The sequence below is a fragment of the Colossoma macropomum genome, unplaced genomic scaffold (assembly GCF_904425465.1).
Source record: "Colossoma macropomum unplaced genomic scaffold, Colossoma_macropomum, whole genome shotgun sequence".
Classification (NCBI taxonomy): Eukaryota; Metazoa; Chordata; class Actinopteri; order Characiformes; family Serrasalmidae; genus Colossoma; species Colossoma macropomum.
Genome location: NW_023495268.1, coordinates 165,118 through 182,868, shown reverse-complemented (window position 1 = coordinate 182,868; position 17,751 = coordinate 165,118). Strand labels below are relative to the sequence as shown.

General features: G+C 40.8%; 1 protein-coding gene across 1 annotated transcript; it reads left to right on the top strand.

Moving 5' to 3' along the window:
- Positions 1-5,441: 5,441 nt before the first annotated feature.
- On the top strand, positions 5,442-14,737 carry ube2d2 (ubiquitin-conjugating enzyme E2D 2 (UBC4/5 homolog, yeast)). The gene is made up of 7 exons (XM_036561778.1): positions 5,442-5,742; positions 7,235-7,298; positions 9,439-9,470; positions 9,678-9,755; positions 10,099-10,204; positions 11,975-12,068; positions 13,530-14,737. The coding sequence occupies exons 1-7, from the start codon at positions 5,719-5,721 to the stop codon at positions 13,573-13,575; spliced, it is 444 nt and encodes a 147-aa protein (XP_036417671.1). The 5' UTR covers positions 5,442-5,718; the 3' UTR covers positions 13,576-14,737.
- The last annotated feature ends 3,014 nt before the right edge of the window (positions 14,738-17,751 follow it).

Here is a 17,751-nt window from a genome sequence, read left to right as displayed (position 1 = left end):
GGCAGCAATATCAGCAGCAACTGCAATAATGAGCGTCCTTCCTACCCAGGAGCATGGCACGCCACTTTGCAGCCACTCCTCATGGCAGCAGACACATATAGAAAGGAGGTGTGGGCAAGTGTGGAGGAGGTACAATCCTGCAGGAACAGATATTCGGTGTCTTACCGAGCTCAGCAACCCTTCACGTTTGGGGGAAAAGTGAGACACCTTCCCGCCCTCTGTGTTCTGGAAGGGGATCCTTGGAACACCTCCTTAGCAGCTGCCCAAGAGCCCTTGGGGATGGGCGATATCGCTGGTGCCATGACTAAGGGCTTAAGGTCCACCACCAGTGAAAGACGGTCATGTTCCTCAGAGCCGGAGAGGAGCCCCTCTAACAATCTGGAGCAAAGTCTGGTCTCCTTGCCACTGCGGCCGACTGGCAACTGGAAGGGGATCTGGGAAAGCAGCTGAAGTTGCTCGCTTGGATAACATCAACACAGCTTCGACCATATATGATCATTATGTCAGAGTCCACCGAGCAACTGGTCATGCTGGAGCTCACAGTGACCTGGGAAGAGCATATCGATGAGGCCAAGAGAGGAAGTGCACTAAGTACCGGGAGCTTGTGGAAGAGTGTAGAAAGCAAGGCTGGTGAGCTCACTGTGAGCCTATGGAGGTGGGCTGCAGGGGATTTGCAGGGCGTTCAGTCTGTATTGGGCATTACCAGGGAGTCAAAGAGGAAGGCCATCAGAGCTGCTACTGAAGCCACTAGGTGGCTTTAGATCAAGAGGGCAGATCCATGGGCGAATGCTGCTGGGACGCAAACTGGGGTCTGAGCAACCCCAGCTGGGTTGCCTGGGTGAGGGTGTCTGATACTGAACGACCCGAAACACTCAATAACCTGGGATACTACACTAATGATGCGTCCCAGTGCATCTGTAAGATGTATCTTTCATCTACATTGTAATTTGTACTATTACAATTGGCCAGAACTGAGACGCTGAGCTGTTTGTTGTGGCTGTAATTTGACTGATTCAAATGAGCTCATGGTGAGATATTGTTTTTGACACATTTAGAAGGTGTAGAAGCTCTTGTTTCATAAAAAAGCATTTGGATGCTCATGTCGTCCATTATTTCACCAATTATGTGATCTTCCATGCAACTATAGCTGAATCTCAACTGGCTCCCTACTACCTATAAAATGCACTACAAAGTAATAAAACTATGGCTCCTACATCCACACACTGCACTAAACATTAGCTGTACAGTCATGCAGCTTATGGCTGAAAATAAAGTTGAGATATGGTGCACTATTTAAGTGTAGAAGTCGTTATTTCATGACCTATCTAGCGCACTACATAGGGAGTAGGGACCCATTTCCTCTGTCCGTGTTGTTGTTTGTTGGTTTAAGGAGAATCAAAGACCTAATGTTGTTAAACAGACAAGCCGAAGCTTTTTAGGCACTGCATATTGAAAATCCAACCTCTGATCCACATAGACTAACTTTTGGCTTTGAATTTTCCATTTACCTTAAGTGAGCTCTCTTCAGGAAGTGGAAAAAAAATCCCTGATTGTAAACTGACTTTTAGACCCTACATGTAACTTTCAGCACTTAAGGTTTTGGCAGCTGCAAAAAAAAATTGTTAGGCTAAATTTACAGCTTTAAATTCGTTCATTAAGTATTTCACTTTAGGTAATCAAAACATTTTAATGAATCGGCCACAGAACACTGAAATTTACAGTATTGGAATCAGTTCAATCACCACTCCATTTCCAAAAAGTCAGCATGCTGTGCAAAATAAAATAAAAACAGAATGCAACGACGTGCAAATCATTTAAACCCTATATTTAAATGAAAATAGTACAAAGACAACATATGTTGTTGTAACTGTTAAAACTGAGAAATTTATTGTTTTGTGAAATATATATCACCAATTCGAGTTTGATGGCAGCAAAACATTTCAAAAAAGTTGGGACGGGGGCATGTTTACCACTGTGTTGCATCACCTCTTCTTTTAACAACACTCTGTAAGCGTTTGGGAACTGAGGAGACCAATTGCTGTAGTTTTGAGAGTGAGATTATTTCCCATTGTTGCTAGATATAAGATTTCAGGTGCTCAACAGTTCGAGGTCTCCTTTGATGTATTTTTCATTTCATAATGTGCCAAATGATCCCTGGAAAAGATGTCATCTGCATGGCAGCATATGTTGCCCTAAAACCCAAATATATCATTCAGCGAGGCTGGAGGATGCGGCGTTTATGATTTCGAATGTTGATTTGTTGGACCACAGGACACTTTTCCACTTCACCTCAGTCCATTTTGAATGAGCTCAGGCCTAGAGAAGACAGGGGTGTTTCTGCATCCTGTTTATATATGGTTTCTTGCATGGTGGAGTTTTAATTTGCATTTGTGGATGCAGCGACGAACTGTGTTCACAGACAGTGGTTTTCAGAAGTGTTTCTGAGCCCATGCAGTGATTTCCAGTACAGAATCATGTCTGTTTTTAATGCAGTGCTGCCTGAGCACCAGCAAATACTGCTTTTTGGCCTTGACCCTTGCATACAGAGATTTCTCCAGATTCTCTGAATCTTGTAATGATATTATGTACTGCAGATGATGAAAAGCAAAAGTTCTTTGCTATTTTATGTTGAGAAGCGTTATTTTTGAATTGTTGCACTATTTGATCGTGCAGTCTTTCACAGAGTGGTGAACCCCTCCTCATCTTTACTTCTGAAAGATTCTCTGAGATGCCCTTTTTATACTCAATCATGTTACTGACCTGTTGCCAATTAACTACCAGCTGTTTTTATGCATAACTTTACAAGTTTTTGTTCCCCCGTCCCCTTTTTTGAAACATGTTGTTGGCATCAAATATAAAATGGGCAAATATTTTTCAAAAACAATACAATTTTTTAGCTTTAACATTTGATATGTTGTCTTTGTACTATTTTGAATTAAATATTGGATTTAAATGATTTGGACATCATTGCATTTTGTTTTATTTACATCCTGCACAGTGTCCCAACTTTTTTAGAAACAGGGTTGTGCAGCAGGCTTGTCATTGTGCTCCATGTCTTATATATTTTCTTGAATATCTTAGTCTTATTTTAAGGAGCACAAATCTTTTAATGTTATTCACCTATTACTGGTTACAGTGCTCTACTTTTTTTATTTTAAAATCATTTTAGAATGTAAATGTAACCTTTAAACCACATAGATTTTCCTCCATAACAGCAACATTGCAATGTCAGAATGAGTTGAGGATTGAGATTTTGGTATAGTGTGGTGGGTAACACTTCTGCCCTCCATGCTGCTGACTGGGGTTTGATTCCCCTACACTATAACAATAAGAGTCCCTGAGTCCCTCCAGCAGCCGAGCCTGCCTCTCTCTGTCACATTCTCTCTCTCTCTCTCTCTCTCTCTCTGATTTTCTCTCTTTATCTGATTTTCTCTCATTCTGATTCTATCTCCCTGATTTTCTCTCTTTCTCAGATTCTCTCTCTCTCTCTGATTTTCTCTCTTTCTGATTCTCTCTCTCTCCCTGATTCACTCGCTCTCTCTCTCTGATTTTCTCTCTTTCTGATTCTCTCTCTCCCTCTGATTCTCTCTCTCCCTGATTCTCTCTCTCTCTCTCTCTGATTTTCTCTCTTTCTCTGATTCTCTCTCTCCCTGATTCTCTCTCTCCCTAATTTTCTCTCTCTCTCCCCGATACACTCTCTCTCTCTCTCTCTCATTTTCTCTCTTTCTCAGATTCTCTCTCTCTCTCTCTCATTTTCTCTCTTTCTCAGATTCTCTCTCTCCCTGATTCTCTCTCTCTGATTTTCTCTCTTTCTGATTTTCTCTCTCCCTGATTCTCTCTCTCTCTGATTTTCTCTCTTTCTGATTCTCTCTCTCTCTCTGAATTTCTCTCTCTCTCTCTCTGATTTTCTCTCTCTCTCTCCCCGATTCACACTCTCTCTCTCTGGTCTGTTCACTCTGACTCTGTTTATTTTTGGCTGTAAATTCTCTAAAGCTCAGCGTTATAAATGTACCTTGGCTAATTTTTTAGTGGGACAAGCTAAGTTATCAGTGTGGAAGTCCTTCAGGTTGATGTCTGAAGGGCAGGAGGTGGATGTTTTGAAACTGTTCCGAGCTCTGGTGGAATCGCGCATTAGAGTTGAATTTGTTTTTTATCAAAGTACTCAGAACATTTCCTGTTGTGAGAAAAAGTGGTGCGCTGGTGAAAGTATTGTATCTGTCAGTGATCAGGGTGTGATATCATTTCATTGGTGAATCTTTGTGGATGGGTGGATTTTCTTTGGGGATCCTCATTATTATTAATATAACTATTAGGATGTAACATTCTTTAATTATTAATGCTTCAATAAAAGGGGGTTAAAAGTCAAAAGTCTCTCTCCCCGATTAACTCTCTCCATCTCTGATTTTCTCTCTTTCTCGGATTCTCTCTCTCTCTCTGATTTTCTCTCTTTCTGATTCTCTCTCTCCCTGATTTTCTCTCTCTCTCCCCGATTAACTCTCTCTCTCTCTGATTTTCTCTCTTTCTCGGATTCTCTCTCTTCCTCTCGCTCCGTCTCCCTGATTTCTCTCTCTCCCCGATTAACTCTCTCTCTCTCTGATTTTCTCTCTTTCTCGGATTCTCTCTCTTCCTCTCGCTCCGTCTCCCTGATTTCTCTCTCTCTCTCTCTCTCTCTCTCTCTCTCTCTCTCTCTCTCGGTGAGACTCTCGCAGTGTGTCGCGATAAACAGATCATTGGCATGATAATATCCCTCCGCCGGTTTAACTTCTGTTCGGAGGCATTCATTTTTTTAACGTTTTTTCCCTCAAAAAAATGTATTTATTTATTTACATAAATCTTAAACAGGTAAAGATCGCCCAGTTATACCTTCACACCAGTATTCAAACAATAATAATAATAATAATAATAATAATAGTAATGATAGCAAAAGAATATTGACAGCTATTGGCAGCTATTTATTAACATCATCGCCTTCATTATCAAAAACTTGTACACCAAATGTTACCGTGTTAAAAAGGCCATTTTCTACATTTGTCTCCTGTTTAATGTTTGTGTGGTTTTATATCCGAGCGTAATTCAATTTCACATGACTATTTTCCGAGCCTTCCTCGTCCTTGACAATTAAACTATTTTTATTTTAATAAATCAAACTATTTTTTGTTGCAATCCCCGTGAAGCGAGTCCACCTGTTACTCTTGTCATCGCCTTTATTTACAGCTGTAGTTCCCATATCGCTATTCGGGCTCAGTAAGCGATAGAGAAAAGCATTACGGTCGGAGTGGAGACGTTTTATTGTCTGTAAATAAAGGCGACGGTGTGAAAATGTCGCTTTTGTCCGTGGGTTTTCGGGGCTGTTGTGTCCACTCTCACCCGTTTCCATGGCGGCGGAGGGCAGCGCGCAAAATAGTGCGAAGGGCTTTCCGCGGAGGGATCTAACGAAGGGCGGCGTAGTGTGCGTGCTCTGGTATCTGCTGCTGTTGCGGGAGGAAGAGCCGCTTCACTCTCTCTCTCTTTAGCCGAGCTACCTTTCAGTTTCGCCTTCAAAAAACATTTTTTTCGCTGTATCGACCGGTTCCGTCACGCCGTCTTCATCCGAGGGATTCTTCACTTTAAACCTCGAGGTGGTTGGTCTCGGTTTAGAGAGAAAGATTCGCGTTTCCCCCGTTTTTTTTTAAGATCGAGTGCAGTTCGGTTTCACTGACAGCAGCACAAGCAACAACAATGGCTCTGAAAAGAATTCATAAGGTAAGAGAAGGAAGTCATCGAGCCTGCGGTTAAAAAAGGGCCTCTTTCCGCCTCGCACTTCGGGGCTTCGTCGAGCCGGGCTGTTCTAAGCGCTGTCCGCGATGCCTGTTAGTCGGCCGAAGCGAGAGAGTTCGTTACAATATCGGGATTTTAACGCGACCCAGCAGCGCCGGTAACCGCTGTCCGGATGTCTCCGTTTCCACTCTCCCCGTTTCGGGCCCTGTCGGCTAGGCTAGGCTTTTCTTTTTCCCGCAAGTGCCTCTTTTGTCGCCTATAAACGCTCCTCCTTCTCCTCCTGCTTTGCCCCGTCGTGCGATTAGGCGGGCCGAACTGCTCCGGTGGCTCCTCGTTGAGACAAACGAGCGATATTTGAGGAGAAACGTCCAGTGGGTTAGGTTAGTTAACCAACGCTAGAGGTGCCTAAGCCTGGCTTGGCTTGGCTTGGCTTAGCTTAGCTTGGCTAGCTCGTGTTAGCCAGCCACCTAGCTTGGCTAACGCTAACGCTAAGTGGATTTGTGAACGCCAGGGCGAAGGCCTCGCTTTTAAAGTTGGTTTTCGACAGCGCTGGGTCTTCTGAAGGACTTGTGGATGGACAGGTACCCGGAATAACCGCTCAATATCCGCCATCAGCCCAGGATTTCTTTGTTCTTTGCGGACCAGGCGGCTAACAGCGCGTTCGCTTGCCGCTAGCATGCTAACCGTCTGCCGCTGCGGAGTCGGATGCTAACGCCGAACGGATGGCTGTTCCTGCATTTTCTCTTTCTCGTTCCTCCTCTCTCTAGCTGTTCAGCGATAATCCTAAATGTTGTAATCTAAATGATGAGAGCTCCTCTGTTATTATTGACTGATTGTGGTTGTGGCAACGGAAGGAAGGAAGGGTGTCTTGCTTGACTTGACCAACTCAAGCCACAGCTTTAGCTTCGGGAACGCTGAGCTAACCTATGTGTCGCAGGCGGCAGCCCGTATTTATGTAAGCCTGAACGTGGTTTGAAGCTTAGTCACATCTGAAACATTCGGGTTCAGGCGCTCCGGTCAGATTCCTTCGTCCACATCTAGGTTACCTCTCTCCTTCGCACCGGTAGCTAAACGAGTGAGGTTTTTCTTCCGAACCACCTGATTTAATCTACTGACTAACTTGGGGCAGCGTTGACTCGGCAGCGAGGGCAGCTCGGACACTTGATCCCACGTCTCTCTTCGATGTTTCAGCTTCTAATCTTTTGTTTTTGCACCTTTCGGTTTCAGTAGGCAGCTATTTGTTGTGTCCTGTTTCCGTGTGGCTTTCTCAACTCGAGTTTACGGGCCTGACTGTTGGATATTACGCGAACCTGCTTTACATACATACATAAACCTAACTTGGCCACAGTGGATAGTTTGGATTTAGTTTTTGCTGCTCCTCTGGACGTAAACCTCCTCTAACAGTGCCAGCTGAGCTATAGGCTTTAAAATGTGAAACTGTGAACGTAAAAGATGTTATTTTTGTGCTTTTTTGCAGGAGCTGCACGATTTGGGCCGTGACCCACCTGCTCAGTGCTCAGCAGGGCCAGTAGGAGATGACAGTAAGTAATACTCAGATATGGTGGATCAAAAAAAAAACGAAACTGCGCTTAACCTTCTTTCACTATTGACGTGTTGGCCAAGACACCATAACCTTGATAATGGCTCAAAGGTGAACGTGAAAAACAAATGAGAGCGACGGTAAATGCTTGCAACAAACATGCCGCTGCTCTGTTTTGCGCACTATAAACCGGTAGTTCATTCTTGAAATTCCTTTATTGCTTCATATCTCCTGGAAGTTTCTGACTGGCGTACCAGCACAGCGGCTGGAAACAGGCCTGGCTGCTCTGACATGCAGAACATCCTCATGTTGTGAAGAACACACAGGTGAAGATGCTGACCTAAAGCGGAAAGATGCAAAGATACAAAGAGGGGTTCTTGGGTGGATTAGTGTGTCTCATACCTCCGTTCCAGGTAGAGGTGGGCAGTATGGTGTGTTATTGGGAGAATTTGGGTTAGAGCTGAAAGATTAATCGTTTTTACATCGAAACTGTAATTTTAAGACAGAAAAAAGATGCAATTTTGTAAATTATAGCCTACACTAAAGAGTTCTTCGTGGTTCTTTAAAAAGTTGGCTCTTTTATTAAAGTTTACACAGTGATTCTATATAGAACCATAAACACTCTACAACCCATTTGCATGGTGAAATAGTTCTTTAGATTGATGGGGAATGTGTTGGTTCTTTATAGCACAAAAAAGGGTTCTGCTATTGTTATAATGTCAAGCTTGTAACAACAGACCATCATTTTGGTGCTGTATAGAACCCTTTCTGCTTTGGAGGACCATATACAACACATTCTCCCTAAATTTAAGCATGCAAACGGATCATTGAGTGTTTATGGTTCTATATAGAACCATTGTCATTACTAAAGATCCCTTAAAGAACCATCTTTTAAAGTGTGTATATTATCAAAAGCATTGTTTTAAGTTTTAAGAGGGGAAACTGAACCTAATAAGAGCTTATAAAATGCCTGTAGATGAGTTGGACCAGTCCGAGGCTGCCAAGCCACCGCGTGTTCTGACATCATAACCACAACTTACAGGCAGTTTGGCACACTATGTTGAGGGGTCGAGCCTCAGGCCAAAAAAAGGTGGATATTGTGATCTTGGCCAAAATAAATCAAGCCTGAATGTCAGTTTATAATAAATCGCAATTAAATTTGCAGCCGCAATATTAGTTTGCTAAAATTAGTTGGTCGCAATTAGATATTTTCCAAAGATTGTTCAGCCCTAATTTGGGTTGTTATATGTTGTGAGTGTATCTTGGAAATCCTCAGTACTTAAATAGCTGCGTGTTTTTATTACAAATAGAATTTAATTCGGTTTAATTGGATTTAGTGTGGAAATAGTTAGACCAATCATGCAAAAAATTGAATAAAATAATTTTCCTCAGTTTTTCATAGTCACTGCCGGTGCGTTTTGTTTGTACACCTCAGAAGAAATGAAGTCATACTGTCCCGTTGGCCGCTTCTAGTTCACGGCAATGTTTTGCAGCATCTAAAGTTTTGTTCAGCTCAGGAATAACCTAATTTAAATCTTCCGTTAACCCACTAACCCTTCATTCTAGAGTTACAGTACATCTCTGAGCCCCAGTTTTGATATGATATATGTGCCTTTTAACAAATTAAGCCTAAAAAGAAGTGTTCACGGTTGGGTTTTCCAAAAAATGTCGCAAGTATCACTTTGAACATGCTCTCTGGTAGTTATGGTTCTCTTAAAGCTGTCGTGTTTCTGGCTTAGTGTTGTAAAATGACATGATTGAGAACGCCCACTCTACACGGTTGCCCCTGGCTATGGCATTAGCAGTGACATAACACCGTAATATAAAAATGTCAGGTGCTGTTGCCCTGTCTGGACCTGTTTTCTGAGTACTCCTGATTTGATAGCGGCAGCTCATCACTATTTGGGATATGGTTTTAGTTGCTGCAAGCCTTTTAGTTTGGATTGATGGCACAAACTAGAAAAAAATCACATTTTCTGATGAACCACAATACAGTGACAAATCAGTTGTAATGTAAAATACATGCATTTATGAAGACTTTTATTTAAACAAAAAACACTCAGACTTTATTATACTCAAATATTACCCATTACAAAATATGTGAGAGGACTAACACTTGCTTTCTTCTTTGTTTCTTGCAGTGTTTCACTGGCAGGCCACAATAATGGGACCAGTAAGTACTTTCCTCCCTCATTGGCCTCTGAATTACATAAATACCCATTTGGTCCCCACATTACTATTGAGCAATGTTTCAGAATCCTTTCCTCTGTATAATTTAAGCACTTTGTCACAGCAGTGATTAATGAGAAGTTTCTTGCATTAAACCCCAAAAGTTGTGATTCAGATGTGTTGTTTTTTTTTCTTCTCCTCCTTCCCACAGAATGACAGTCCTTACCAGGGTGGGGTGTTCTTCTTGACCATACACTTTCCCACAGATTACCCCTTCAAACCGCCAAAGGTCAGTTTCAGTCACACCTTCTCTGTTAGACGAGCTTCTTTAATGCTCAGTGAGGAGGTTTAGTTTGCTTTAGGTGAATCGTGTATGATGTCTTTGTCAGTTAATTAAATGTATGGAATCTTTTTAGTAGAAGAGTTCTGCACTACCTTGGACTAAGCTTTGCTATAACTGATATTGAAGGTTTATTCAGCATTTTCAGGTTTTAAACAGAAGTCTTATGTAGACTGTGACAGTCAATATTATTCAGTATTATTTAATCTGTTTGCTCTTAGAATTTCTCTGGCTTCAGTATGGTCAGTTCCCGAAGGTAACTAAATCTTTTTGTTTCTTATGTGTCTCTTAGGTTGCATTCACCACAAGAATCTACCACCCAAATATCAACAGCAATGGCAGCATCTGTCTGGATATTCTAAGGTCTCAGTGGTCACCTGCTCTCACCATCTCCAAAGGTACATGTCCGCTCGACAAACCCAGTCAGGATCTCTCAGATAACACAAACTTATCATAAGGATGTGTCTTGTCCACTGAATCACTGGTGGTTAATTTTGAACTGGTCAGAAGTTTTAATGCATTTGGAGGCGAATTGAGCGGCAGTCCTGTGCCGATAATCACAATCTGCCGTGATTTCGGATCAGACCTTTTCCATGTTTATGATCGTCATTTGTTCTTGATCAAAACTCCTACTAATGAGGTGGAATATGAGGCCTTGAGCCGTGTCCACAAAGGGCTGTTCTAAGAGCAAGTTTTTGGTTCTCCCAAAGAGCAACACACCTGGCTCAGATAATCTGCCATTTTACTTGGATCCACACAGGCACTTTATCATTAAGACCAGGCTCACTGGTAACCTTAGCATTGTTTTTTTTTTTAAGGCTGGTCACTCCTTTTGTGCTACTGTACATGACCATTTTCTGCTATGGAATGGGGATTGGCATGTGGGGTAAAGTCCATGTAGGATCGCAGGATAATAAGGAACCAATGCTATGGAAAAGCACTATGGGCAATACTCACTTGGAATGTCGGCAGTGTGTTGTGGTATAAACACTTGGTGAAAACCCCAGCAGTGCCTAATGGAAAAACACTAGGGAGGGCTCTTGTTGTAGTAAAAATATAGAATAATTGGGGTGGAGTTGGGGGGGGGGTCTATTTTTATTTGTTTTAGAGTATTTGTGTTATTGTATACGTTTTGGGGATGCAAATTTTGGCCAATTCTTTTGACCAAAAACCAACCGTTAGTCTTTGAGTAACAAAGCATTACCCAACAAACCTAAAATCGTGGACATAACTGGTGAAAACATCCAGCACAGCTCTGTGTTTTATTAAAAAAAAGACTTTAGGTTTTATTGAATGGGGGGCAAAAAACAGCCTAATATGATGCCAAAAATGATGCTAATGTAATCAATTTGCTTACATTTATTGTATAGTAGCTTAGGTTTAATAATCAGCATAATCAATAGCTTGCATCTTTTGTGCTGTTATTTATTTGTTATTAGTTTTTTTTATTTATTTTTTTTAAGGACTAAATATTCTAGTTGCGTTGATGCTGCAAACTATATACGATAGCTTGATCTTTACTATACCATCTGATCAACAGCTCTGGCACTACTGGTTAAAATAAAGTGTAAAATGAGCCTTTTAACAAAGCATGGATATGCATGTTTTTGTTGCTTAAGACTTATTCAGTTCATCGTTAACATCCCTAACACACATGCCATTGGTTGTCCCACTTCACAAAGCTGTAGCTTGTCAGACAGGTAAAGGCGAATCTTCCTTTTTGTCTGCATTAACGGGCTTGAAATCTTGTAATGTTCTTTTGAGGAGAACATGTTGAAGCCAGTGGAACAAATGCAGTCAGCCTTTTTTGTTCTGCTAAAATGGGAGAAAGTGGATATTTAATGTAAGAATATTGTGTAAGTGCTACTGAACAAAACTCAGAGGAGGTAACATGAGCCTCCAGACTGAATAAAGCCAGAGAGACCCGCCAAATCTGAATAAGAGGAGTTCTGTGTTACTGAGTTAAGTAGAGCAGTGCAAAAGAAAAACTTGTTTTAGAGGAGTCAGTGAGTTAAAACTGCCGCAAGGCATCATATAAAGGGCCCTTGATTTATAGGCGTCATGTAAATGGGCCCTTGATTTGTCTAGTTTTTGTCACACTGTTGCATTGATCCTTTTTTACTAGAGTTTAACTTGTTTGTTTTGTTTTCCCTCTGTTTTTCAAACAGTACTCTTGTCTATCTGCTCTCTGCTGTGCGACCCCAATCCGGACGACCCCTTAGTACCCGAGATCGCCCGCATCTACAAGACTGACAGGGAAAAGTGAGTGCTCGCCTAATGTACTGTAACTTGATTTCCCCCAGGCAGCATTTTGGCTCCAAATACTTGCTTTGATTACTTATTTATTCGTTTATTTATTTATTTTATTCTTGAGTTGCTTTTTCTCAGTGTGGGGTTGATGTACAAACAATGCATTCATGGAGCTTTATAATGGTACCATTCTACTTCGCTGATATAAATAGGAGTGATTTAGGCTTAAGTAGAAAAGGACTTCTCAAAAGTTCATTTCAACTGTAATGCATGTGCATTTAAGCTAATTGGCTCAAATGACTTCTTGCGACTTAGTACTTAACTCTCTTGCCTCCTGAAAACCTCCATTGTTTATATTCAAAATAATGCCGTAGCTGTGATGGTTTACAATTCTCAAATTTAAATGTGAGAATTTTGCTATTAGCAATGAAGCTTGCCTGAATGGCATGTCCTGCAACATATATATTAGTTAAATTGAGGCTTCAAGCTGACTCTCTCTAATTTTTTATATATATATATATATATATATATATATATATATATATATATATATAAATATAAATAAAAAAAAATATTAGTATTACAGAGTCAGTTGAAGGCTCAGTTTAACAACTGCAGCCTGTGAATGTGATAGGATTGCGCAGGAAGTTCTAGGTTGCGTTTATACACCAAGTCAAACGGTCAACTGACTTGCACTTTTCCTCATCAGGATAGGATGTGTTGGATTAGCCGTACTGTTGACTTGGCTGTTTACTAAAATTAATGGACTGATATGCGAGTCTGTTCAGACCAGAAAAAGAAATAAAAAATAGTTTGATAGGATTGTGCAGACTTCAGGGAAATGGCTGATATGCATCAATGTATTTGTCAGTCTAAACAGCTCTTTGGGTAGACCATCTGTCGCCTGCTTCCTGCGTGGAAGTAAACATACAGTTTCTAAAGTCTGAGATCCTGCAAATGTCACAACAGATAAACATTGTGCTGCTAATACAGGGTGACTCGTCACTGAAACACTGAAATTAGTGCTAAAAGTGAAGGAAGTGCTTTGAGAACCGCCTTTAAATACTATTTTACCCAATCTGTGCATTCCTCAGTGGAGCATTGACACCAATGCCAATCCACTGTTTTCAGACTTCTTTATAAAACTTGTTGTGCTTTAAAGTGTTGAATGTCCTCAAAACAATGAATTTGAAAGTGAAACCAAAGCAGACAGCAGCTACTACGCCGAGGGTTTTTTTTTCCTGTAAATACTCAGACAAACAGGTCAGCTGATGCTACCGTGGCTCATGACTGACACAAGACTGGCTGTTAGTCTAAAATAAACACTTGACCGTTATTACACGGTCATCTCACTGTGTAGTGGGAGCCTGAGTGCTTCCGTCTTTAAATGCTATTAATGTAGAATGAACTACACTGTAGTTTGATTTTCAGAGTTGGAACTATAACACTTCCTTCTTTTTTTTTCCTCCTCAGGTACAACAGAATAGCTCGGGAATGGACACAAAAGTATGCAATGTAGTTTTGGAGTTAGAATCATGGCGGGAAAAAAATTTACACCTCTCCATCTTAAGGTTAGGGGAGATTTGAAAGTTTAAGAGATAAGCTTAAGAAAAAAAAACAAGATCTTGTTGGTTTCCATTGGAGTGCTTTCTTTAAGCCACGCCTCCCCTCACCAGAGCACCTCCCCCCATACTCCCACCCTGCACCTCCCCACCTCCCCCTTGGTAGCCATGGTGTACATACTTTCAAACTTCAGCTGTAGCCCAACTCCAGTTATTTCCCCCCAGTATCCACCGCCACCACCACCTCCTCAACCCCCACCCAAAAAAAAAACAAAACAAAACTCTGCTCCATGTCTCTTGCTTTATGGTCTCCGTTGCTATGGTGACATGCCCGCCGCTTAGGGTCAGCCAGTCTCGATTTTTTTGCAGTTGAAAATGTTTATGACTCTAAAAGCATTCCTTGTTTTAAAGCACTGGGGAGGGAGGGCCTTTTTTCATTTTGTGATATAGTGGAGATTGAGGGATACGTTCTTTACATTTTTCCATTTATTTCCATTTCCTGGGCTTCCAGATGTATTTTGGATCAGGAAATAGTTTTCTTTTTTGTTTTTGTTCCTTTCTTTTTGGCAGAGGAGGGAGGGGTATATGCTGGCTATCTTTTTGTTTTGTATAAAATCTATAAGGAATTCTTTTAAAATCATAGCAGGTTATTAATGGAAAATGTCGGGCCTATGGGTCCTTCTCTTCTGGATCATTCGAAAGGACTTGAATACTATGAATATATATATTTTTTTTTTTTCCCCATTTGCCATAACCAAGACTGTCTCTACCCCTTCCCTTAGCCACAACCAATTCAGCATTCATTCACTGTTCTCAAGAAGTTTGGACCAGTTATTTAATACAGAATCTTAGTTAAGCACGTGTTATGAATTTTTTTTTTCCTCCTTTCTCCCGCCCCCTGTAACTCTCTTAGTTCCATTTTAGCCGCATTGTTATTTTTTTCCCCCTCTGCTCTTGTTGAATTAGATGCTAACATGGCTGAGACAGACTCGATTGGGTCCCTGGGTGAGAGGACACAACTCCTCACAGACAAACTTCTGTATATTTAATTTCCTGACAGGCTCGTTGAGCTTTGTGTGTTGATTAAAACTGTGTAATAAAATGATTACTAAAGTCTGATTCTGGTATGTGATGAGTTTTGATTTTTTATTTTCCCTAATTTCAGTTAAATAATGAGCCTAATTTATATTATATATTATAGCCATTTAGTAAATGGAAACAGTTGTGTTTTCTTCTTCCCCCCCTTTTCAAGGCAGTTGGTGGAGCAAATCATGCAAACTCACCTAATAGGAAGTAACAGATGTTTCAGTTTGGAGACTGTAGCACCACCTTAACTTGGGTACCAATGCTGTATGTAGTTCCCTTTAAATTTTATCAGTAATGCTACTTTGTGAGAGTTCCAGTTGCTATTACAGGCACCAGTGTGTTTGTGATGCTTGTTTTACTTAATTGTTGGGCCATTTTTTTTTTTGTTTTACATAGTACTGTGAGAAAGTATTTGCTCCTTCCCAATTCATTCTATTTTTGCTTATTTGACGCACTTCAATGTTTCAGATCCTCGTATGTGATCATGTTTCAAACCTCTTTTTAATATTAGACAAAGGAAACTCAAGTAAACACATGCTGTTTTTTGTTTTTTTTAATGATTTATTAAAGGAAAAATGCTGTTCAGCCCTAGCCCTTCCTGGCCCTGTGTGGGAAAATGTAATTGCCCCCTTAGCTACTAAATCAACCAGTTAACCAAATTCAATTGACTGTTGGGTTCAATTTCAGTATCCACACCCAGGCCTGATTACTGCCAGACCTGCTGGATCTAAACATCACTTAAATATAACCTGTCTGGCAATGTGACGCAGGCTAGAAGGTCACAAAAAGCAGCACATGATGCCGCGTTCATAGATTCAGATACTGATGCGAAGTCATTGAAATCTACCAGCAAACCACAGTGAGAGCCACCTTCCCAGGAGTGGCCAGCCTACCATGATTTCAACAAGAGCGCATTGACAACTCATCCAGGAGGTCACAAAAGGGCCCAGACAAACAGCTACAGAGCTGCAGGCCTCACTTGCCTCAGTTAAGGTCCAATGTGCATGATTCCACAATAAGAAAGACACTGGGCAAAAATGGCATCAATGGGAGGTGCAAATCACAGATGACTAAAAAGAGCACAAAGGCTCGTTTTGTGTTTGCCAAAAATCATCTTAATGACCCCCAAAACGTTTGGGTCAATATTATGTGGACCGAGTCGGAGGTGGAACTTTTCAGGAGACGTAATAGGTCCTTTTGCATCTGGCGTAAAGCTAAGACAGCATTCCACCATAAGAACATCATACCAATGGTGAAACGTGGTGGTAGTATGATGGTCTGGGACTGCTTTGTTTCTTCAGGACCTGGACGCCTTGTCATAATTGATGGAACCATGAATTCTGCTCTCTTTCAGAAAATCCTAAAGGAGAAGGTCCACCCGTCAGTGGGTGACCTAAAGCTCAAGAGCAGTTGCGTAAGTCCTGACTTGAATCTCATCTCAAGACCTTAAACGGTCAGTTCGTGCTCAAAGACTTTCCAATGTACCTGAATTAAAACAATTTTGCAAAGAAAATTGAGCCAAAATTTCTCCACAGTGATGTAAAAGACTCATGGCAAGTTGTTTCTGCCAAGGGTGGCACAACCAGTTGCTAGGTTTAGGGGAGCAATGACTTTTTCACAGAGGTGACAGGTTTTGATTAAATCTTTATCTTCACTAAATGGAATGATCATGTAAAAGCTGCATTTTGAGTTTACTCTTTATTTCATATTAAATTAGTTGGATGATCTGAAACATTTAAATGTGACAAATTGGCAAAAAATAGAAGAAATCGGGTGAGGGGCAAATACGTTTTTCACAGCACCAAACACACACATGCCTATGCTCACAGGCACAGACAGCCACATGAGACGCTCCACGATGCCGGTGTCATTTATGAGTGGATATTTATTTCACTCCACTGAACAGTCAGTTTATGTGGCAGTTAATTTGACACTAATTCTATTTAGGATATTAGCCTTTGTGAGACTACTGGATTGATGGGTACATCCCTAGTGGCACACTGCCATAAGAGCATGAGGAAGAGCCACCGAAAGGAACCAAGACTCAAAAAGAGGGCATCATATGGAAGAGTGTGGCAGGTAAGAAATTCTATATGAACATAAAGCAGATTTAAACAACAAGATGCAGGAATCTGACATCTGTAACACTTGATTCCAGGCCTTGGTTGGAGGAATGATTCTCCTCATTTTTGGTGTGTCTTTAGTGAATTAAGGCAGGTTTAATTGTGTAAAAAAAAAAAAATGGAATTCACCTTTAAGGGTTTATGCAGCCACAGCTTTGATGAGCTTTATCAATTATTATAACATCTTATTTAGTATTCATAATAGTAACTCATCATTTGGATTGCTATTATTAATGGAGTTATTATTGGTATTAGTAGTATTAGTATCATTATTACAATTTGTTCGTTTAGTCTGTCACACTGAAAGGGGAATTCCACTGAATCTTCAAAATGTCTGTATAATTCAATGGTTGAGAGAGTCCTTCAGAGTGGTTTGGTGCGAAATGGTACACTGTAAAGAAACTTACAGACCCAGATTTCTTTACAGTGGTGGTGATAGGAACCAGGAGTCACAATGTCTACGATGCAAATATAGTCACTTTATTTACTTTCCAAAACCACCAGTTTAACCTACACGTGTCTTCTGAGTATTTATATATAATGTTGATGATGGTAGAATAGTCATAAATCTGAAAAAAAAAGTTTTCTTTGGGGACTACTTTGCCTTATAGCACCCTTTATAAATAAATTAGATTAAAATAAATGAATTAAACTGCATTTTAGGTCAAATTCAGGCTGTATGCATAACCATTTCGTGTAATAACTTAATGTGAGCGTGCTTTTAAAGGCGTTAAGCCCCTCAGACCTCTGGTTCCTATCACCACCACCGTGAACAGTTCTGAGCAGGTTTGTCCAGAACAGAGCATTTCACACCAAACCACTCTGAATGACTTTGTTTAGCATTTAATTATGCAGAAATTTTGAAGAATCGGTGGGCTTCCCCTGTTACAGTGGAGTATTTGAGCGCTCGCTTCCCTTCAACGG